This window comes from Panthera onca, chromosome D2, assembly GCF_046562875.1.
Source record: "Panthera onca isolate mPanOnc1 chromosome D2, mPanOnc1 haplotype 2, whole genome shotgun sequence".
NCBI lineage: Eukaryota > Metazoa > Chordata > Mammalia > Carnivora > Felidae > Panthera > Panthera onca.
Genome location: NC_138349.1, coordinates 19,758,082 through 19,780,873, shown reverse-complemented (window position 1 = coordinate 19,780,873; position 22,792 = coordinate 19,758,082). Strand labels below are relative to the sequence as shown.

Sequence of the window (22,792 nt, the reverse complement as noted above, 5' to 3'; positions counted from 1 at the left end):
CTTGTTAGAAATGTAGGGGCGCCTGGGTGGCTCAGTCGGTTAAGCGTCCGACTTCAGCTCAGGTCACAGTCTCGTGGTCTGTGAGTTCGAGCCCCGCGTCGGGCTCTGTGCTGATGGCTCGGAGCCTGGAGCCTGCTTCCGATTCTGTGTCTCCCTCTCTCTCTGTCCCTCCCCCATTCATGCTCTGTCTCTCTCTGTCTCAAAGATACATAAACGTTAAAAAAAAAAAATTAAAAAAAAAAAAAAAGAAATGCAAGTAAATTCTCAGGCCCCTGCCCGGACCTCCTGAGACAGCAGCTGGGGGTGAGTCCAGCATCTGTGTTAGAAGAAGCTCTCCCAGTGCCCACCTAACTCTTGAAAACCACTGCCCTCATTTCACCTTGTCATTTTACAGACAGGTTTGTTTAGTGCAGATTAAATGCCTCTCTCTGAAGTCACCCAGAGCTGGGGGAGGGGGAAAGGCTAGAAACTCCGATCTCCCAGGACAGAAATCTATACTGTACCATGACCAGATGAATTTGACTTTTCCTTGTGCCATCAATGACAGCTTTAAGAAAACACCCACCATCCTAAAATCACAAGGCATAAAGGGACCTTAAAAATGTTTCATCTGACCCTCCCATTTCACAGATGAGAAAACTAAGGTCTACAGGGTGAAATGACCACAATCAGATGTACAGTCATTGGGGGCAAAGCCTGTTTAAGAAGTAGGTCTACTTACGAGCCAAACAGTGCTACCCCACCCAAACTACCCCACACTGCCTCTTCAGCTTCGTATAGACTTCTAGTATTTGGTTTAAGTCACATTGGTTAAAATGTCCAGGCTAATAGACAACTCTGGGAAGAGAACAGCTGTATTGATTGAGAATTTTAATTTTTAAAAGTTATTCTGAAATTTTATCTTGATTTAAAATTGCCTCGGGAGGGGGTGGCGCCTGGGCGGCTCAGTCACATTATACCTCTGACTCTGTCTCAGCTCAGGTCTTGATCTCAGGGTTGGGAATTCAAGTTCTGGGTTGAGCTTCATGCCGGGCATGAAACCTATTTAAAAAAATTATAACAATAAAATAAATAGAATAAAATTGGCTTGCATTTTATAACCATCCTTGTACATTTACCAGAAAAATCTCAGTGATATAAATTACCGAAAATAAAGTTAGGAGAACACAGGGGCCATTCCCAGAGCATGTGTTTTATCTCAGAATCATGTAGATTAGACACTTACATCTTCTCAGATCACACACTAAAATCGCATTTTCTTCAGGTTCAGTTAAAAGGAAAAACTGTCTATTTGTTGAATATTTTAGAATTTGGTACTCTATGTGGTTGTGGTATTTACATAATTCTGATGGTGGTCAGAGACTGAATCTAATCCATATTGTCCACAGAGCTTCATCTTTAAAGCCTCGTAGCAACGCATATATGAAACATTTAGCCAGGAAGCCAAATTGAGAATATGATACACAACTACTAAGTCCACACACATACACAGGGAACAGTTGTGTACTTGTACAGAAGTGTTTAATGGTTCCACACACCAACCATGTACCAGGTACTGTGACATGAAATAGAACACATAATTCCTGCCTTCAAAATAATCACGGGGCAGTGAGGACACCAGATGAGCCATTGAATGGACGATTATGAGAGAGGGTGGTAGGAGCTAGAAGAGAGTATAGTTGAGGCTACCGGAGCAGCTGGGCATTCTGGGGAATCACAGAAGGGACATCAGCACACACTGGATGGGGGCAGGAGTCAGAGAAGGCTGCCTGGAGGAGGCGCCATCTGAGCAGCATGTTGAAGGACCCTGAGGGGGAATAGGCAGAGGTTTTCCGGGGAGAGGGAACAATATATGCAAAGGCATTCATGTTTGTTTGCATTGTTGTCCTTCAGGAGGGCAATTTTGGCCTATAAACCCCTAAATACTTCATTTGCATGTATAAACGTTAACATTTGGTGCCTTGGGGAACTTGTGTAGCAGTTTTTAAATATACATTTCAAACAGCTTGTTTTTCCATCTCAAAAGACTGAGGTTTTCCAGAAGAGTTTGTTGGTTGAGAGGTTACCCTATTTTATGTTACTGAGAAAACAAAGATCTCTCCTAACCCCAGAAGTCAATCCAACTCCCTTAATTTTAGCCTGCACAAAACCAGTGAAATTCTGCCCAACATGAATTTTCTGAAAAAATGTGTCTCAGGCAAACCCAACTCCAGCCCTGAAAGAGATTTGAGCTGAATTTTACTGTAAAAGGCTCCTTTGGTCTGTGGAATGCCTTTGTAGAGAACATCTTATAATGAGGCACTTTTGGTATTTGGATCACTGAATCTTCATGGACAGAGTTAAGAGAGCCTCCTCTTGTGCTAAACTGCCCAGGAGAACAGGGATAGAAGAAATTAAGTTATTTCATGCTGATTGGCCTGCAACACATATTATCTGAGCCACGTATATGACAATAGTTGCTTAAAAGGTATTTCCGGTAGCTTATAATCGCTTAATTTGTGAGATGTAACAATAATAAAGTGTAGTATTTTGCATTTATTGTATATCAATTACATACTATATGATGTTACTAACATCATATAGTATATACAAATAACGATCTAGTATTAAATAGTGTTTATTTATAATATTTATGATATTATGATTTAATATTATTTGATTCTGTCATCAGCATCAGCTTGCTTTACAGAGTGCTTGCATATCATGTTTGTTCTTTATAGCAACTTAGCAGGGCAGAATTATTATCTTGACAGATGAGGAAATTAAACCTGAGAGTTCTCAGATTTCAAAGGTGGAGGAGATGTTGGAGGTCCTTTCATCCAGCTTTTCTCATTCTACATAAAAAGGGAAACTGACTGGCCTCCAGTCCCACAGGGACCAAGCAGCCCTGTGGTACCTGGGTCTTCCAATTTCCAGTTCAGCATTTTTTTTTTTTTTTTTTTTTTTTACTTCACCATACACCGCCTGCAGGCCCTACTGTGTTAAAAGAAACTTGAGAGAATGTGCATTTCTTTCTTTAGGAGAAATACTGCTGAACCCTGTCCTACACGCTGGTTTATGAGCACACACAGGTATAGATAAGTCTCTTATTTTTATACTTTCTTCTATGTTTAGAGAGAGACAGACAGATGAATAAATAAACAGACGCACCACATGTGGATGTCACTAGGGAGGTAGAGGTGGAATTAGACTGGGCAGAGTCTCAAAGGGGACTTCCTCTTTATCTGTATAGTTTTGGGTTTTTTTTTTTTTAATAAAAAGTATCTGAGGCAAAAAAAAAATTACCATCATCATAGCATTTGTTAATTTGAGGTGATGGGCAGGCAATGAACTTGTAAAGATTTGTTATATTCTTCATATTTTTAAGGTTTTAAAGTTGAAAAGAAAGCCAAATGTGAATATTAAAAATAAATTACGACCTACAGGACTATCATTTTATAAAGGGTATTTTATTTTACTTATTTATTTTAAGGTTTTTTTTTTTTGTTTGTTTTTGAGAGAGAGTGAGAGCAGGGAGGGGCAGAGAGAGAGGAAGACAGAGGATCCGAAGCATCCTCTGTGCTGACAGCAGCGAGCCCGATGTGGGGCTCGAACTCACGAACCGTGAGATCGTGACCTGAGCCGAAGTGGGATGCTCAACCGACTGAGCCACCCAGGTGCCCCAAGGATATTTTAAAGAAAGAAAACTGGCACAGAAGAAGGAGCAGAAAAAGAAACGAATACGTGGTTCTTGGTGGATGAGTTGACATTCATTCTGTCTCTGCTCTAAGTCTTTCCTGTTATGACATTAGCAGAATATTTCTTCTTTGCTCTGCATTTGCTACATCATCGGTTCCCTTGTGCACATTTTGAGCACTTCTAGGAACTCCAGCAGGAAAGTCAGGCCTCTCTTGTGAGTTATGGAACCGCTAGTGGCCCCTTGGTGACTGCACGTCCCTGGTTCTGAGAATCTTCTTCTGATGAAAGTGGAACAGAATACAGTGGTACAGAAAACGGTTCATTTAATAACACCAAATGTGTTATTTAAAATAACATCGTAAATCATTAACCAAACTTATTGTGGCAGTCATTTTACATATCTGCATTTGTCGTACCATTATTTGCACACCTGAAACTTACACGATGTTAATATCAATAAAGCTGGTGGGGCACCTGAGTGGCTCAGTCAAAAGGGCATGCGACTCTTTATCTCAAGGTTGCGAGTTCGAGCTCCACACCGGGTGCAGAGATTACTTGACTAAAAAACTTAAAATTATATATCAATAAAGCCGGAAAAAATAAAATAAAATACTGTGACAAATTGGGAGAAAAACCACAGAATAGAGGAAAATTCTTTATATTTTAGTACCTTTAAACAAACAAACCAAGACCCCTGTAAAACAAATCACATCCAAAGAAACAGAGCCAGGAATGTGGTTTTAGAAGCGCCCTTTAATGAATGTGTAGGCAGAGGGTAGAATCCTGGCCTGAAGTAATACCCTGCTCCGCATCCCTTATTTACTGGATGCCTTCGTGCATTCCGGAAGACCTTTTTTGGTCTCAGTCTTTGTAATGTAAACCAGAAATGGTCATATCTGACTTTCCTTCCCATTTGGTCATCCTGGAAATCAGATAGCTAATGAGGTGAAAGAAAACACTGATTAACAACCTAACTAAAAAAACACGGAACAGGAGAGAGATGGTAGGATTATTATCGCTGTTACGAATGCCTCCCAGACGCGCCACGCTGTTACAAATCACTCTATGGTAATGTCATGGCTAAAGCCCACACGTGGGATAACGCCAGCATTGACCCAGTAATCTTGATATTACTCACAGAGGCCTCGCTAAGTGATAATCCAGTAGTTCTGTCGTTACCAAGAAGAGCACTATCAAAAAATGTAAGACCTCCTTCTCACAAAGGAGAAGACTAGAAGCCCCATTAGCCCTGAGGAATGAGGAGACACGGGGTCCAGTCCCGCTCTTCTCTAGCCAGCTCTGTGACTTGGGGTGATCACATGTCACACCAACTTCACTGGGTTTCACTTCTTTCCTCTGTAGGATGAGTGCATTAAACAGAAACGGTCTCTAAGGCCTCTTCTTGCTCCTAACATTTGTGACAGTTAGCTAGAGTTTGAACCTTAGCTCCAATATTACCTGGTATCATCATTTTTGTCTTTGTAACCTGGCCTTTAGGGACTGTTCCCGGTGGTTCATGTCCTGACCTAGCTTGTAAGTGTTACAATAGAGTCAAGAATTTACGATTTGAAGTTCGGCTCCCAGGAGACAATGGAAGGGCAGGACTCAGCAGTGCCCCGGCCCTAAGCATTGCCCTTTATTTGATTTGGCCACACAGTGAAGGTGTGACCAAACCTGGAAAACATTCTCTCACCTGGTCATGAGCTCTCTTGCCTGGATTATATTTTATATCTTAGCACATGAGAAGAAATGACACATTCATTGCTTGGCCAGGAAAGGGAACTGTGTGGAAGTGGAAATGAATTTAAATCCCTGCTGGGTTATCTTGGAAGATACTGTGCTTAACTGAAAATGTGTCCATTCAGGTTGGCTTAGGCACTGCTGTGCTCTGGGCTGTGGTTCCTGGCTTCTGCTTCCGGGTGGCTGAACATTACCAGGGCGAAGCTCGCAGTGAGTCCACACACATCCATACGGCTGAACTTCAGTTGCGTCCGTCTTTGTTTTTAATCCACAGCCCTTTACGTCTGTTGCCGACTACTTACCAGTTTACCCAGCAGCTGTTGTTAGCTCTCTCTGTTCTCCCCAAGTCCCAATCCACACTCCTGCTTCTTCTCTCAGCGGGTGTCCACCCTTGTTTTTACTTCCCTCCTCTCCATATTTACATCTCTCTGAGTTTTCCTCTTCCATCTCTATCTGTCTGCCCTGGCAGAGCTCACCTGCCATGTGCACTGATGATGCCGGTGATGGCAACGGTGATGGAGATATTATTAGTGATGGTAATGGCAATCATAATGGTGATGGTAATGGTGATGGTAATATTGATAATGGTGATGGTAATGGTGATGACAGTAGGGGGTCGTAATGGTGACGGCAATGGCAGTAGCGACAGTGATGGTAATAGTGATGCCCAGGGCTATGACGATGGTAGAAAGACTAGTAGCAGTAACGGTCACTGATACATTGTTTAGTGAATGCTTACTGTATGCTAGGAACTACGAAGAACAATTTAGGCACAATTCTCAGGACAAGCCCGTTGCTCAGGCGTAGCCATCCCAGCTTTAACAATGAGGACCTTGAGGGTGAGAGAGGATTAAGTATTTGCCCCTAGCCCCCAGCTTACAAGTCGCAAACTGGAATTCCAACCCATTTTGACACAAACTCTGAAACCTGTGCCCTCAGCCTCTGGGCAGTGCTCCTTCCCATCCCTGCCTCCTCCAGAATGCAGAGCACAATCATATTGATATGGCTGCTACTCCATAAATATGGCTGAACTGATTTTAACTCATCCCACCCCGAATCCTAGTGGCAATGAGATGATCTGCGAGGACTTGAGTGACAATATTACTTCCTCTGTAGAGGAATGTTTTCAGAAAGGGAAGGGTGTGTTGTGATCACACAGAGAATGTTCTCTTTCCAATAATGTTCTGGACATCTGTACAGCACCTAACAGTTTGCAGAGGGGCCTGGCAACTCTTTACTTAATCCCATGTCAATCCTCATAATGTAAACAAGAAAAGATTGTGACTTCTCTTTTTAGAGTTGAGGAAACCGAGGCTGGAGTCTGTTGTCCACTGTGACCCAGCTGACAAGCCTCACGTTATGTCTAGAACTCACGATGCCTGATTCCTACCCCCGTGTCCCACAAGGCAGTCCACAGCCCAATTGGCACTCACTCTATACCCTCCTTTGCTCCACATGAATGAAGACTAAGAACCATTGTATTTTTAATAATGATTCTTTTCTCCTAACAGGATAATTAATGCCTTTTATAAAGCCAGCTCTTAGTGTAGCAGAAATGGCCCATTAGGTGCTGGGAAACAAAATGGTGTTTCAGTCAGCTAGAAACTGTCCCCTGGTGAGGGTCACGGCATTATATCCCCTGCTCACAGGAGCACCTGTGTGGCCGGAGCTGGATCTGTGTACCTGTAAAAGGTTGTTGTGTATCCCGTGCCCTTGTGGGGACTTTACTCGTGCACCCCATTCACACCCTGGCCTACTGACCATGGTACAGGCTCCTATTCCACCAAGAAGGGAGGAGCATTCTGTGTCTCAAACTTCCAAGAAGCAGGTGTCTCTGGTCGGAAGATAATCGCACCAAAGTGGCTGCCCAAGTTTCCCCTGCAGTGACCCTGGAGCTCCAACTGCTGGGGCCTTATGGTCAGTCCACTGTGTAGAGGAAACTGGAGAGTGACAGGGAACTCTTGAGTCAACGTGGTGCCATGGAGGGGAAGCATCTGGATTAAAAACAGACGTTCAGGTAGGTTGACTTTCTTATTACATTATTTTTATTAAGCAAATAAAGGAAATGCATTGATTCTTGTACAGAAATGGCCAAGCAGATGCAGGGGATACTGGCTCCAAGTATCATTCAGGAGCTGCCCGTGCCGCTGTTCCCGGGCCAGTGTCTTTGGGTCGGCTTTATTCTCAGGCAGGTTTTCCTTAAGTGGTGCCTTAAATTCAACCAGTATAGCAACTCAGTCATGGCAGGACCAAAGAGTGCCTGTCTTCCAGAAGTTCCAACAAAATGTCAGGGAGTGTCCATCCTTGAGCCAGTCATTATGGCCAGGGGCTCTGATTGTCCAGGTTTGTGTCACATTGGGTGGAGATTACCGTCCCATTTTGTAGATGAGAAAATTCTGAGTGTCAGAAAAATTGAGCGATGTTCCCCCATCATACAACCCATACAACCAGTAAGAGGCAGGTGGAAGCCTGAGTCTCCGACCACAGTTCACCCTACAGCTACCTTTCACCAACAGTGGATGCATCTTTGCATCTGTAGCTAGATCAGTTAGTCCAGAATGTTTGTCTTTGTTCAGAGTTCGGGGACAGCCCTTGAGACAGCCTTTTCTTTCACTTACTACATTTCTCTAAGACGTCTGAGGCTTGAACCACTTCCTCTTGTGCCTTACTGTTTTTGTGCTTAGGCGGTTTCAGAATACTCAACACCCTCTGTGTTGCTCTGTCTCCCCTGCGATCTCAGGAACGTTGTCTTTGTTCATCTCTGGATCCCCACCACCTAGCTTCATTGCCTGGCACATAACAGACACTCCATCCATGTGGGCTGTATGAACAAACACATAAATGCCCCATTGGCCCCTTTGAAGGACTCTTTCTGAGCAGAGGCCCAACAGCCCCTTGCCCGCATCTTGGTTGCTCTCCCTTACTTTCAGAACCGGATGGATTATGTCACAAAAATCTTGCTGAATTTTCAGGACCGTCCCTGACTTGAACCGAGGAACGGCCCTGCCTCACTCCTTGTGCACAAATACTAATCCATCATTGCATCCTGCTTGGGACTCAGAATAACATATGAAAGAGCTTTGGGACAAATAATGAGCATTTTCAAACCGAGACAGCTGTTTTGCTCTCCCAGTGAACACAATATGTTGCCCATCCTTTCAACACTACGGAATTAAACCATTAGAAACAGTTTTCATCTGGTTCTCCTAAATATCCTGGCATTTAAAGGCAACTAGTTTTCCTTTATGTTGTATTTTATTTTTACAACTCTTGAGAGAAATGCTGCTTTAATTTAAAAAAGCTGTCTAAGTGAGCCTGGAGCCCACGTTTTTGATGTAATTATGCACCGAGGATTCTTCCTAACAGTGAATGGCTCAGAAAGGCAACCTCGTCCCTGGGGGCAGTTAGCCTTGCAGAGGCCTGGGTGAGTCACAGTGGCTGTGCTGAGTGAAAGGCGGTTCCAGCTCTGTGCCAGATGCCCAGGCTACATAACTCCCCGTGCGGCACTCCTTGCTCCCTGGTCCGTGGTTCAACTCCTTGGCTGCAAACTGTATCACTGTACAGGTTTAGGGGAAGAAATGTGGCAGATGCAGAGAACCTTGCCCCCACCCCCTCCCTTGCTATCCCCTGTGCAGGGCTTATGGGGGTTCTAGAAGGGGCCTGTAGCTTTATGTCTCCCTGGTGCTCAGGGAGTGCCTTGCTTATCAAAGGTAGTCAGTATCTCTCTGAACAGGGCAGGGAGATAAACATGGGTGGAGATGATAATTTGGTGAAATAGATAGTTCTGGGACTTATGTAGGGCTTTCAGAGGTAAGGCTTTTCTGTCAAGCACTAGAAGCTGGTTTGGATGATCTGGGTTCTCACTAAGGTCTTACTGCTACCCAGCTAGTTGGCTTTGGGCAGATCACTTTCTGTCTTTGTTCTGGGGGTGAGAGGATGATTTGATCCTTAAGAGTCTGCAATTCAAAGCTTAACGCAACTGGGTAAAGAAAGCTGACTTTGAAAAGGAAGAGATCTCTGGGCTTTTCTGGCTCCCGGCAAGAATTGCCACAGAGTCTTGGGATGGACACCTAGTCAGATGGTCTGTGCTTCCTAGGACCCCGGGGGAGGTGGTCATGAGTTTGTTCATTACCAGTAAGATCCAGCCAATACCCCCCACCCCCACCACTGCCTCTCTGAGTGGAAGCTTCTCTTACATCTAATTTTCCTGCTGGATTATATTAGTTTCCTGTTGCTTCTGTAACATATTACCACACAATTAGTGGCTTACAGCAACACAACTTTCATATCTTACAGTCCTGGAGGTCAGAAATCCAAAGTCGGTCTCACTGGGCCAAAGTTAAGGTAACAGTAAGGCTGATTCCTTCTGGAGGCTTTAGGGGAAATTCATTTCCTTGCCTTATGGCCCCTTCCTCCATCTTCAGAGCCAGCAGTGTGGCATCTTCTTTGGTCTCTCACCTCTGCTTCTGTCCTCGTATCTTCTCTCCCGGACTCTGATCCCCCTGCCTCCATTTTATAAGGACTCTTGTGATTACATTGGGCCCAGGATAATCTCTCCATCTCATCACCCTTAACTTAATCACATCAGCAAAGTCCACTTTACCATGTAAGGTGCTGGCCGTGGGGCTTGATCCTATGACCTTGGGATCGTGACCTGAGTGAATTCGGAAGTCTGAGGCTCAACTGACTGAGCCACGCAAACACCCCCATAAGCAATTATTTTTAACACAAAGCCAGGTGTGCTAAGTGATGTAACAGTGACAGACTCAGATAGCAGGAATATAAGAAGGTGACATTAGTTCCAGCCATCACATGGCCCAATTTTCGGCTTAGAAATATGATTGTTATAGGTACCTGAATTTTAGGTTATTAACTTTTGTAGGCTAAGGATTTTAGGGCTTTATTTTCTGCTTTCTTTTAATTTTTTTTAATGTTATTTATTTTTGACAGACAGAGACAAGAGCGCAAGCAGGATGGAGGCAGAGAGAGAGGGACAGACAGAATCTGAAGCAAACTCCAGGCTCTGGGCTGTCAGCACAGAGCCAGACGTGGGGCTCTAACTCACTAACTGTGAGATCATGACCTGAGCCGAAGTCAGAAGCTTAACCGACTGAGTCACCCAGGCACCCCTCTTTCTTTCTTTTAAATAGGATGGTGTGTCTTTTCCTTTTTAAGCCTCTTTAGTTCAAAAGAGGTATCTGGCTCTGATGATTCATGCGAAATCGCTTTTGCTTAAGGCTGGTTAAGGTTGGAGACAATCTGAATTTGCCAGACACAGCAGATGTTGGGAAGAAAATCAAGTGAGACTTCTCATTTCATGTTGCATCTGAATGGGTAACTTCTGTAACCTGGGCCGTACTACAGAAGAGCACTTGTTTCTTGTGGCTGACCTACAAATACCCAGCAAGGTTGGCTTTCCTGGTTGGAAAGACCATTCTTCCTCGTGTGTTCTTTCCGAGGCAAAGGGGCATCTCCTGCGAGAGCTCCCTGCAGCCCGGAACACAGTTTTAGAAAATACAGCTGACTTCTCTGGGAAAAACAAAACCAACCTTGTCTTACCCTGGTCATGGAAACTAAATTGGCAGCTCATTATCGCCTTGTTAGCAGGGACTGGCTGTGTTGTGGACAAACCTGGTAGGAACTGTTGGCCCTGTGTGGGCAGGGTTTTGAGTTAAGCTTAATTGCTCTTCTAAAGCTCAGCTACTTAATACGACACGAGTAGAAATCTATCATCAGACTCTTGACCACCCTCCTTTCCCTTCGTAGTCTCACCTACGCAGACCATTAGCGCCTCCCCACCTCTGCGGCTGCCATGATTTGTACCTGGGCCACACTGGGGCCATCAAGGCTTGGCTGCACCCAGCACAACTACCCAGAGGAGGAAAGGTCCGTAATCACCTTTAACCGTGACTCCCCCAGGCCTCCAATATCTTCCAATGCAGTCAACCTGTTCTGTCCTGGGAGCACAGTAGGGCTGCCGGCTGGGTGAAGATGACGTCTCCTTAATGACTGATAGAAGTTCTCGATTTCTCACAGAATGGGAAAGAGTAATCCGGAATCATTTTTATCTGGCTCTGACATGTATTTTGCACTTGTATTTGAATGTTGGTGTGCCTGATGTTCTGAGAACTCACTTCAGACAGAGCCATGGAGCAGCCCATGAGCAGAGGGTGTCCTCAGGGATAGCTGAAGAACTGCATCCCTGACCACGTCTGCCCCTTCTTTTCTTTTCAAAGCCTGGCTGGGGTTTGAATCCCACGCCTGTATTCACCAACAGTTGAGTGTTCACGGGAAGGTCACCTAATCTCTCTTGGCTTTAGATTGTTGCTTTGCAAATTTGGGGTGAACATTTTCTACCCCGGAGGGCTGATGGAGATATCGAATGGGATGACAGGCTGAGCATTGATCACACAGGAGTATTGCGTGCAGTAAATGTTAGGCTCTCTCCTGCTCCCTTTCCTCCCTACCACCTCCACACCTCCTCCCTGCGCCCCACCTTTCTCTCAGAGCAGTGCAAAGTGCTGGCCTCAGCAGAAGCTCTCTTTCCTCGCAATGTCTCCAAAGTGGGAGGGTTGTGACATGACACACACTTTTCACATCTCCCCTTTGTTCCTCACCGTGCCCACTCCCAGACTCTTTTCCTTGTTCCATCAGACTTCTGTATAGAACCCATGACAGTGCGGACCTTGTCTGAAGTGTCCCTGCCTTGCAGTTTCTTCCCCGTACTGAATGTATGACTGGGTTCTCCATGGTAATCCCAGTTTCAAATGCACAGTCCTGTTCTTCCCATTTTAACAAGTCCTGGGAATTCTAGTTCATCCACATCCCAAGCACATTTCCCTGATTACCCACTACCCAGAAGGGGAGCTGAAGACACAGAAAATGTGGTCTTACAAAAGGGCCCTGACCATGGTAACCACACATCCAATCTTATATTGGTCAAGAAAACACCATAACCAACCAACAGAGTTCCCATAACCAACCAATAGAGTTGCCATGAGAGGCACATGTCAGACAGAACACCCCCACAATAAGCTTCTGTGAGAGCCTGGCACTGCTGACGACTTCAAGTTCAGATTCTTCGCTTGCAATTTTTGTGTTATTCCTCATGCCAGTTGGGTTTGAGAGTGGGTTGAAGGGACCTTGATTCTTGTTTTTGGATGTGAAATGAGGATCAGGATGAAAATGTGTTTGGCACAAAAATGCACATGATATACTCTGGATGCAAGTTTATAGCCTGCTTTTTCTTTCACTTCACATGTAGACTATATGGATTTACTCCTGTCGCTAATTTTTTGTTGTTGTTGTAAACAGTGACTTGACCAAATTCACAACCGTGTCTACCGTTGGCAAGATGGTGTGGGGCTTGAATGGGGAGAACAGATACCAAGGGGGATTTAGTGGGCTGGAATGTTTTCTATCTTAACCTTGGTGTTGGGTGTACTTTTTTGAATGGTCTTAAATATTACAGAGTAAAGTAGAAATTTACTATAGTAAATGGTTCCTTAACATCTTGTTATATAGGTGTAGCATAATGTACTTTGTTTAAACCCTCCCATCACCCCCATTATCAGATATTTGTAATTTTCAACTTTGGACTCTTGAATAATGTAGTATTATTAAACATCTTTGGGCATCAAGTTATGTCTGCATTTTAGCTCATTTTCTTAGGATAGTTTTACAGAATTGAATTATTGGGTCAAAGAGTATGTTGTAATGAGTAGATATGACCAGACTATCTTTTAACAAAGTCACACAGATCTAGACTATCGATACCATTGTGTCCACTCCACCTTATCTTTCCAGTCCTGAATGATACTAAAAAAAAAAAAAATGCTATTTTTCTAGGCAAAAAATTTTTTTTCTGATGGTGATAGCTTGTATCTCTGATTAGCAGTGAGGTTGACCATTCTGTCATAAAATAATTTTCCATCAGAGCTTTAAAAACGTTGACATGTATGCATGAGTACAGGCTTTTTGCAGACTCATATATAGGTGGGCCCTGGGTTTTATATGAGACGGGGGGACCACAGATGAGCAAAGAAAGAGCCCCTTGCTCCCTGGGTGAAAACTAGCTGTGCATCTAGACTTTTTGTGTTTCTGCAGTGCCGCCAAGCTCCTGGACAAGAACCCGTTCTCGGTCAGTAACCCGAACCCTCTGCTTCCTTCGCCTGCCAGTCTCCAGCTGGCCCAGCTACAAGCCCAGCTCACCCTCCACCGGCTGAAGCTGGCACAGACAGCTGTCACCAACAATACCGCAGCCGCCACGGTCCTGAACCAAGTCCTCTCCAAAGTGGCCATGTCCCAGCCTCTCTTCAACCAGCTCAGGCATCCGTCTGTGATCAGCGCCCCCCAGAGCCATACGGGGGTGCCTCAACATGCTGCGGCCGTGCCCAGCGCCCGGTTTCCCTCGAATGCCATTGCCTTCTCACCCCCCGGCCAGACGCGAGGCCCGGTACCCTCTGTGAGCCAACCCCCCAATGCCGTGGTGATGCATCCTTTCAGTGGAGTCCTGCCTCAGACCCCTGCCCAGCCAGCAGTCATCCTGGGCATTGGCAAGACTGGGCCTGCCCCTGCTGCGGCGGGATTCTATGAGTATGGCAAAGCCAACTCCAGCCAGGCATATGGCTCTGAAACAGACAGTCAGCCCAGCTTCCTGCCAGCCACGGCCTCTACCACGGGCAATGTGACCTATGAAGGGCACTACAGCCACTCAGGGCAAGATGGCCAAGCTGCCTTTCCCAAGGACTTCTACGGACCCAACTCCCAAGGGTCGCATGTGGCAGGTGGATTTGCGGCCGAGCAGGCCGGGGGCATGAAAGGCGAGGTAGGTCCACTGCTGCAGGGTCCAAACAGCCAATGGGAGACCCCCCATGGATTCTCTGGCCAAAGCAAGCCCGATCTTACAGCAGGCCCTAGCCTGTGGCCTCCACCCCCCAGCCAGCCCTATGAGCTCTATGACCCCGAGGAGCCCACCCCAGACAGGACCCCTCCTTCTTTTGGGGGTCGGCTAAACAACAGCAAACAGGGTTTCAGCGGTGCCCGGAGGCGGGCCAAGGAGGAGCAGGCGATGCTGTCCGTGCGGCCCCTGCAGGCTCATGAGCTGAATGACTTTCACGGTGTGGCTCCCCTTCACCTCCCACACATCTGTAGCATCTGCGACAAGAAGGTGTTTGATTTGAAGGTGAGTCCTGCGAGATAGCCTGGGAGCCACCGCTGGAGCCTGGGGGTGCTCCCCGCCACAACCCTGCTCTTTGCTACTCAAGAGCGAGGAACTGTCACCGTCGGGGACTAGGTAGCAGCATTTTGCCATCAGTTCCCTTGATTAAAGTTATAGGGGTTAGAACCAAAGTTCATTTCAGAAATGTATCAGGGCCAGTCCCTTGCTTTAAGGCAAGGAAGAGATTCTTTCCCATGTTTATGGATGAGAAAGCTGTGGCTGAGTCGGGGATCAGGTGACCCCACCTGGGTGACAGAGAAGGGACTCAAGGCCTGGTCTCCTGCCTCCTTGAGGAGGACTCTTCCTGCGAGGTATGCCCAGAGTACATTGTACTGAGTATGGAAGGGGAGGAAAACGCTGGAAGAATTTTGGATGAGGGCAAGAGAGCACCTCTCAGGTGAGATCTGGACACATTTTGTAGAGTGCCTCAGCTTCCCATCTGCAAGACGGAGATGGGGCCTCATCATACCTTCCCAGTGGTTGTAATACGCTTTGGGCCCCTTAAGCAAAGGTTCATTATAGTATAAATCCACGCCCCCACCCCCCGCCAAAACGTGTTAGCGATGCAGTGAAATACTCCAGAGCAATAATGATTCGGACAGCTAACATATATTAAATCCTTTCCATATGTCAACAGTAATCCTGGGAGGTAGATACTATTATTACTCTCATGTTGCAGATGAGAAAACCGAGGCCCAGAGAGAGGAAAGGACTTGCCCAGGGCCCCATAGCTAGAGAGTGGCAGAGTGGAGATTCCAACGCGGGTCTCGCTCTCCCAGAACCGGTGCCACTTGAGCACTGGGCTGTGCTGCCTCTCTTCTCTCATCCCATCTGCAGAGCATAGTGATTCCCATGTAATGGAAGTCACACCACAGTGTGTCCTTCACCTCTGCTTGGGTCACGTTGTGCAGGTGCATCCCTGTCACCCACGGGGAGGGGGCTGGCTGACACTGGGAGGCGATGGTGGATTTCGTCTCATAAGCCTTTCTTAAGGCTTTGCAGCTCAGATTTTCCCAACCAGACGTAGAAATGGGTGGGGTCTCTCTGGGGGAGGAGGGAGGGAGTGGGAGGTGGGAGGTGCCATGGGACTAAGGGTGCCCGGAGAGAGGAGGAGAGAACCCGACTTGGGATTCCGGGCTTCTGTCCACGATGAGCGAGGGATATGCAGGTCTGGCCGATGGAGTGAGGGCTAGATGGGAAGGCAGGTATGGAGAGGAGCCAGGAGGGAGAGGAGGAGCAGAGGGAGATGTGTTTGCAGGGTTGGTCCAGTTTCTGGGCTCTGAGCCTCCTGCCTGATGGGGAAGCCTGCACTCATCCCTTACCTTCTCATGGACTCAGTTTCTGCTTCAGTCATTTTTCCTTTCCTTCCGGTCTAGGACTGGGAGCTTCATGTGAAAGGGAAACTACACGCTCAGAAATGCCTGGTCTTCTCTGAAAAGTAAGTGCTGGCCGAGAGAACAGGTCCGTGCGTGTGTTCAGCAGGTAATCACTAAGCACCTACTGTGTGTCACATTCTGTTTTAGGTGCTGGGGAAACAGAGAACAAAACAGGAAAATGACCCTGTCCTCAAGGAGCTTATACTTAACAGTGGGGGTTGGGGGCCGGGAAGCAGATGATAAAGAAAATAAGCAAGTGAATTATATAGCATCCCTGGTGGTAAATCCTAAGCAGAAAACAGCGTCAGGGCAGGGGCAGGAAGTGTGTGTGTATACACATGTGCACTTTCAGGGGCTGGTCCTTGCATTTTATTTTATTGCTTTTTTTAAAAGTTTATTTATTTTGAGAGAGAGAGGAGGGCAGGGGCAGAGAGAGAGGGAGAGAATCCCAAGCAGGCTCCCCACTGTCAGTGCGGGGCTTGATCCCACGAACCATGAGATCATGACCTGAGCTGAGATCAAGAGTCGGACGCTTAACCAGCTGAGCCACCCAGGAGCCCCTGGTCTTTAAATAGGGTGGCCGAGGAAAGGCCTCAGTGAGGATACCTCAGGAGGTGGGGAATGAGCCCCTGGCCGTCTGGCGGACATGTACCCCCAGCAGAGGGAACAGCAAGTTGGAAACTTGATGTGGCTTTGGGATGCTCAGGCAGCAGCAGTGTGACCAGAGCAGAGTACTGGAGTGAGGAGCCAGAGACGTGCCAGGGCCTGGTCCTGAGCTCCTGGGCTTGTTGTGAGGACTTTTGTTTTGCTTTGAGAGTGAGGGCTGAACAAAGGAGTGGTGCCCTCTGGCTCCAGTGAGTGGGGCCTTGGCTGCTGGGCTGAGAATAGACAGGAGCGGGTTGTGGGCAGACCAGTAAGCAGGGGGCTGTGGTAACGCGGGCAGAGAAGAGGTCACATGACCTAGGGTGTGACCAACCGGCTGGAGTGAAGTGATCTGAAATGAGCACATTCCAAAGGCTCCCCTTTCTTATTCACAATAACCAGTGGGTGGAACTAACCCAAATGTCCACTGACAGATGAATAGGTAAACAATGTGTTATATCCCTACGCTGGAATATCATTCAGCCTGAGGAAAGGGACTTCTGACACATGAAGCGACACATGGCTGAACCTTGAGGACATTGTCGTCCATGAGGTAAGCCAGTCACAAACGGACACGTACTGGATGATTCCGCTTACAGGAGTTGCTGCAAGAGTCAGAAAGTAGAATGGTGGCAGCCAGGGGCTCAGGCAGGGGAAGAGGGGTGTTTGTTTTCTAATGGGGGCAGTTTCCGGTTTGCAAGACGAAGAATCCTGGACTTGGACGGTGGGGACGGCTGCACAACAGTATGAATGTGCTTCATGCCCCTGAACTGTACACTTAGAAATGGTTATGATGGCAAATTTTAGGTATATTTGATTGCAACTCAAAAACTAATTTCATAAGGGTCTCCCTTTTCCGGCTCCCTCTTTTTTTGTTGCGGTAAAGGTCACGTAAGACTCACCATTTTAACCAACTTAGGGTACAGTTCAGTGGTATTTAGCAGAGTCACAAGGTTGTGCAGATATCACCACTATGTGGTTCCCGAACATTTTCATTACCCCCGAACCCCATACCCGTTAAGTGCTCATTCCCTTTCCCCCTCCCTTGTAGACTGGCAACCACTAATCTGCTTTCTGTCCCTATGGATTTGCCTCTTCTGGACACTTTGTGCAAATGGAACCATTTAATAATAGGGCCTTTGATTGCTGGCTTTTTTCACTTAGCAAAATATTTTCAGGGTTCATCTATGTTGTGGTATTTACCACATTTTTATGGCTGAATAATATCCCATTATATGTATATTACCACATTGTGGTTATCCATTCATCTTTTGATCTATATTTAGGTTGTTTTTTCACCTTTTGGCTATTGTGAATAGTGCTAATATGAACATTCATGTACAAGTGTTTGAACATTTTTTTTAAGTTCATTTATTTTGAGAGAGAGAGAGAAAGAGAGAGCATGGGAAGGGCAGAGAGAGAGAGAAGAAGAGGATTCTAAGCCACTGAAGGGCTTAATCTCATGAACTGTGAGATCATGACCTGACCAGAGATCAGGAGTCAGATGCTTAACTGACTGAGCCATCCAGGTGACCCTGAACATTTATTTTTAACTATTTTGGGCCTTTGGCTGGGAGTGGAATTTCTGGGTCCTATGGTAATTCTTCGTTTAACTTATTGAGTTACTGGTTCCCCTTTTCCACCTCTCTCCAGTGCTGGCATCCGGTGTATACTCGGTTCAGCAGAGGGAACGCTGGGTGCCTCTCCCAACAGCACAGCCGTTTATAATCCTGCTGGGAACTCTGAAGGTGAGTAAGGCCCTTCAGGTCAGCCACTTGAAGCAGAAACCAACTTCCCAAAGGCTTACTATGTCACATCCTTAATAGCCAAACTTCCCTGATGTGCCGTGTGTGTGTGTGTGTGTGTGTGTGTGTGTGTGTGTATAGCAGACAGATCCCAAGACACTAAAATGTATTGGCCTACGCTCTAGGCTCTTAGGGACATAAAGCTTTGTTGGTTACCAACATGCCCAGGGGTAAAATCACACCAATCACTAATCAATGTATTGAGAGGAAATTTTAATTTTTTTCTTCCAATTTACATCCTAATCATGACTTTTTTTAAAAAAATAAAGTTTATTTATTTTGAGAGAGAGAGAGTACAAGTACGGGAGAGGGAGAGAGAGAGAGGATCCCAAGCAGAGTCTGCACTAACAGGGTGGGGCTTGAACTCAAGAACCACGAGATCATGACCTGAGCCGAAACCAAGAGTCGGATGCTTAACCAACTGAGCCACCCGGGTGCCCCCATCTTAATCATGATTTTTGAAGGTAAAGCAAATGACTAGGATTTCACACACTTGGTGTAATTTATCATTTAGATTATGCCTCAAACCTTGGATCATCGTATGCGGCCATTCCAGCAAGGTCATTTGCTCAGTCAAATCCTGCATTTCCTTCGGCTTCCCCGGGGACAAACGTGAGTACAGAAGCATGTTCTCCACTGTCATAGTCATCATCAAAGCATTTGTGTCACCCGCTATTCCTGGGTGTAGAGGTGCAAAGGATGCTGGGATCAAGTTGGCACAGATGCGGCTTTGTGTAGGGCAGGAAACCGGGTCCTGTGGGCAGAGGTCAATGGGTGTTTTCTTCAGTCCAGCTAGCATTGAAACACACACACACAAAACTGACATGCGTTGTTAAAATCGAAAGCACACATAGACTTTCTAGCATTCAGCATTGGTTTAAGGGGGAAAAAAGGTTTGAGCTTTTGTATGTATGTGTGTGTGTAAGACTTTTCGCGATTTTATTCACGTGGATTATTTCCTATGATGGGTAATTCTGGAAGTTGAACCAGAAAGAGAAAATGTGTTTGAAAGTAAGGACCATGCAGTGATGGGATTTGTTGGCCCCTTGGGGAAATAGTTGCTTCTGTGAAATCCTTGTTTTAGTTGTGTTTTCATTTCTCTCTCTCTACAACATGCTCTCCAGTCCCTCAAACTCAAAAGCTTCACTCCCCCTTTGCCTACTTATTGTGATAATTTCCCTTTCCTCTTGGTTTTTCTGTTTGGTCACCACATGTAGCCTCTTCCTCCAGAAGCTTCTACTCCAGAACATGTGGAGGGAGGTGGGAGAGGCAGAACCAGAACCGACTGTGGAACAAAATGTGTGGCCCAGCCCTGCCAGAGGGCGCGTGTCTGTGTGTTCGTGGCCATGCCTGGATTTCTTTCAGTTTGTGGTGCGAGCGGTTGTATCCTCTTTCTCCTCATGTGACGAGTGAGCACGAGCTCGAGTGCCATCCCCTCCATGTGTGGGGGTGTTCATGCAGAGCTTCGGAAGGGCAGGCTGAGAAGTGTAGGCGTTAGGCCCCCCCGGGGATGAGTGAGTGGGGAGGCCTGCCTGGGCGGAGATTTCTGTTTGCGTGTGTCTGGCTGTGTGTGATGTTTAACGGGAGAAGCGCCCTGAGACAGAGCTCTGGGCTGGAAGCCCACGCACGTTTTGGTGAAAGAGAATTTTGTGGTTTCCCTCTCTGCGCTCACCGCGCTGAGGGCCACGCCCAATCGGTGCAGCTTTGGGTCAGTCCCGGGAGGGTAGTAAGGCCTGTCATTTGTCTTTGACCTTGTGTCTGGACAGGGGTGTGGGCGGCTCCAGCACCACCCCCACCCCGGCGTCTGTTTCCCACTGTGGCGTGTCTGTGCCCAAAACCCTGCTCTGAGTTCTCAGCACGGAGGGGAAGGGGACTGTGACCAGATGGGCAGGCAGTGAGAGGTGGGCCAGGGATCTGGGCAGGGAAAGCGAGCCGATGTCCACTGAGCCCCTTTGTAAAGGGGAAGGGACTGAGCGGCAGAGGAGAAGCGAGAGCAGGACGACTCCTCTGCGTGTGTCCCGTGCCCCAACCCCACCCTCCGGCACTGACCAGGGAACAAGAAGCCCTTTCTTGCGGATGTGGAGCCAAGAGACCTGAGTTCAAACCCTACTCTGGAGCACACAGGCTCAGTGGCTGCGGGCAAGTCACTTCATTACGCTGAGGCTCCCTTTCAAATGGGGACAATAACTCCCCTAATAAAGACTTTTGAAAGTAAAGCAAACAGCTGCGTTCTTACCAGACTTGTGTAATTGACCGTTTTGATGATGCCTCAAATCTCGGAACACTCACACCATCCGAGCAGAGCCTCCTGATGGGTGTTCAGAGCCCAAAGGTGGGAGCGAGGCTGAGGGCAGACCAAAGCGGTCACGAGGACTGAACGTGACACGGATGGACAGTGACGTGCTAGCTGCACAGTGTGTAAGAAGCACCAATGGCTGTTACTAAGCAGCAAATCCTTTTAACCGCTCGTGGGAACCTATCCTGTCCCAGGCCACGTCGTCACGTGACTGCCCCACAGCCATGGCCGGCCCAGGGGAGAACCCCTGTGACCTTGGGCAAGTCTCAGTATGTGGTGTTTCTCCTGCACAGATCCGTCTGGTAATTCCTGTGGTCATGTCTGCTTCCTCTAGAGACATGGCCAGGCTCCCATGGAAGCACTCTTCTTCCTCATGCCACAGGCACAAGCGATCTGATGATATGTGTTGATAATGATTCACGATAATTCGTGTTAATACTCAGAAGCTCTGAGTGCAGCTTCCTCCAAATGCCTGGAGATGGGAGTTCATCCGGCTTGAGCCTGAGGAGGAGCAACACAAGGAACACTTTGCTTTCTGCACTGGCAGCCAGCAGGAGATGGGGACCTCAGGGCATTGTAGGCTGATGCTGATGACGATGGCTAACATTTATACAGTGCTTACTAATTTCTTAGCATCTTCGTTTGTATTTTCTCGTTTAATCCAGACAGCCCTGTGAGGTGGGGAAACCAAGGCACAGAGAGACTAAGTGCTTTGCTTAAAGTCTTATAGCTGATGGCTTTAATGGAAGTGCTGGGATTTGAACCCAGGTGACCTGACTCTAGGTGCCTCCCTTGTAACCATCAAGCCCTGCTGCTGCCTTTTGAGGGTTTCTGAGTTTCCTTCCTTGCTATGAGTCTCTCTTTAGCGAGCCCACTCCTCTCCCCTCTATCCGCTTCCACTCTACACGCTGCTCAGTGGGATCTGAATCTGCCTTGAGGATGGCAGTGACTTCTCGGGCCTCAGCTAGACATCGGCCATGGAGCAAGGCAAGGAGACCAGTGAGACCTGGCACCCAAATTCTGTACTGTGACAGTGTCCCCCAAGATGAGCTGTTTGGAGACATTTTCTACAGATCCAGTGAAGGGGAGAGTCGTCACCTGACTGGTCTTATAAGTTCTGTGAGGTCTTGTTCGTCACATGAGCCTTCCCCAGGACATCTAGGGGACAAGAACAATGGCTGCCCCAACCAGTCCCTGTATCATCAGTGCCTGGATGGGCACATTCTTCTACCTGATTCTGGTCCGTCGAATGCACTTGTGTCTGTCTTTAGGAGAACTGGAAATACACAAATACTGACATTTGAAGAGAAGCTGAGAAGTGAAGAGCTGATTAATTGGCTACAGAAAGATACTTTGCAAGGCTCAGTTAAGTAGCAGGGGAGTCCTTCGGAGAAATTATTGATTCTTTTTTCTGCCTACAAGTCCTGACCTCCAAAGATAAACGAATACATCAAAGGGTAATTACTCTGTTACCAAAAGACACTTTGTGAGGCTGGAGGAGTGGCCAGTGGGCTCCTTTTGCATATACATCTCTACTCTTTTTTCTGCTTGCATAATTCATACTCTTTGTGAAAATTCAAATGGATAAGAAATATTTCATGAGGACAGGGAAAATTCCTCCATTATCCGCCTCCCAACCCTCATACAAAACCCATAAAAGCTTTGATGCATTTTTCCTCCAGAAATGTTTTCTGGTTCTGTGCCGGGCTTTTTCGGTCCCATTCTACTTACAGACATCTTTTCAGAAATGCATTTGGTTGAGTAAAGCCAGAACCAGCCAGGACTCCACCATTATAATATTTGTAGAGCGAAGAGCAGTTGCTGTCTCTAAAGCTCCCTGTTTTCAAGCAGGAAAACAAATTGACCCAGGGCTTTGGGAATGAGCTTTTAGAAGGTCTCTGCACTGCTACAAAATCTAAAAGCACCCAAAAGCCCATCGACCACCTCCATCAACCCTAAGCTTGGCTGAATGTACGCTTCCGTCAGCTCCGTGGGGAGTGTGAGCCTTTCATTTCCGTGTTTATTGTTGGCAGAG

At 46.8% G+C, this 22,792-nt stretch overlaps 1 protein-coding gene across 6 annotated transcripts in view; it reads left to right on the top strand.

The window, feature by feature from the left end:
- Positions 1–22,792, top strand: part of RBM20 (RNA binding motif protein 20) — a 195,799-nt gene that overhangs the window by 128,703 nt on the left and 44,304 nt on the right. For 4 of the 6 annotated variants that reach the window (XM_060641521.3, XM_060641520.3, XM_060641525.3 and 1 more), the window contains exons 2-5: positions 13,525–14,602; positions 16,015–16,076; positions 18,310–18,404; positions 18,976–19,073. In XM_060641521.3, the coding sequence (XP_060497504.3) occupies positions 13,525–14,602; positions 16,015–16,076; positions 18,310–18,404; positions 18,976–19,073 (1,333 nt within the window). Of the gene's footprint in view, positions 1–7,129; positions 7,436–13,524; positions 14,603–16,014; positions 16,077–18,309; positions 18,405–18,975; positions 19,074–22,792 lie in introns of those variants that run through there. The other 2 variants (XM_060641526.3, XM_060641524.3) reach the window with 2 other exon arrangements.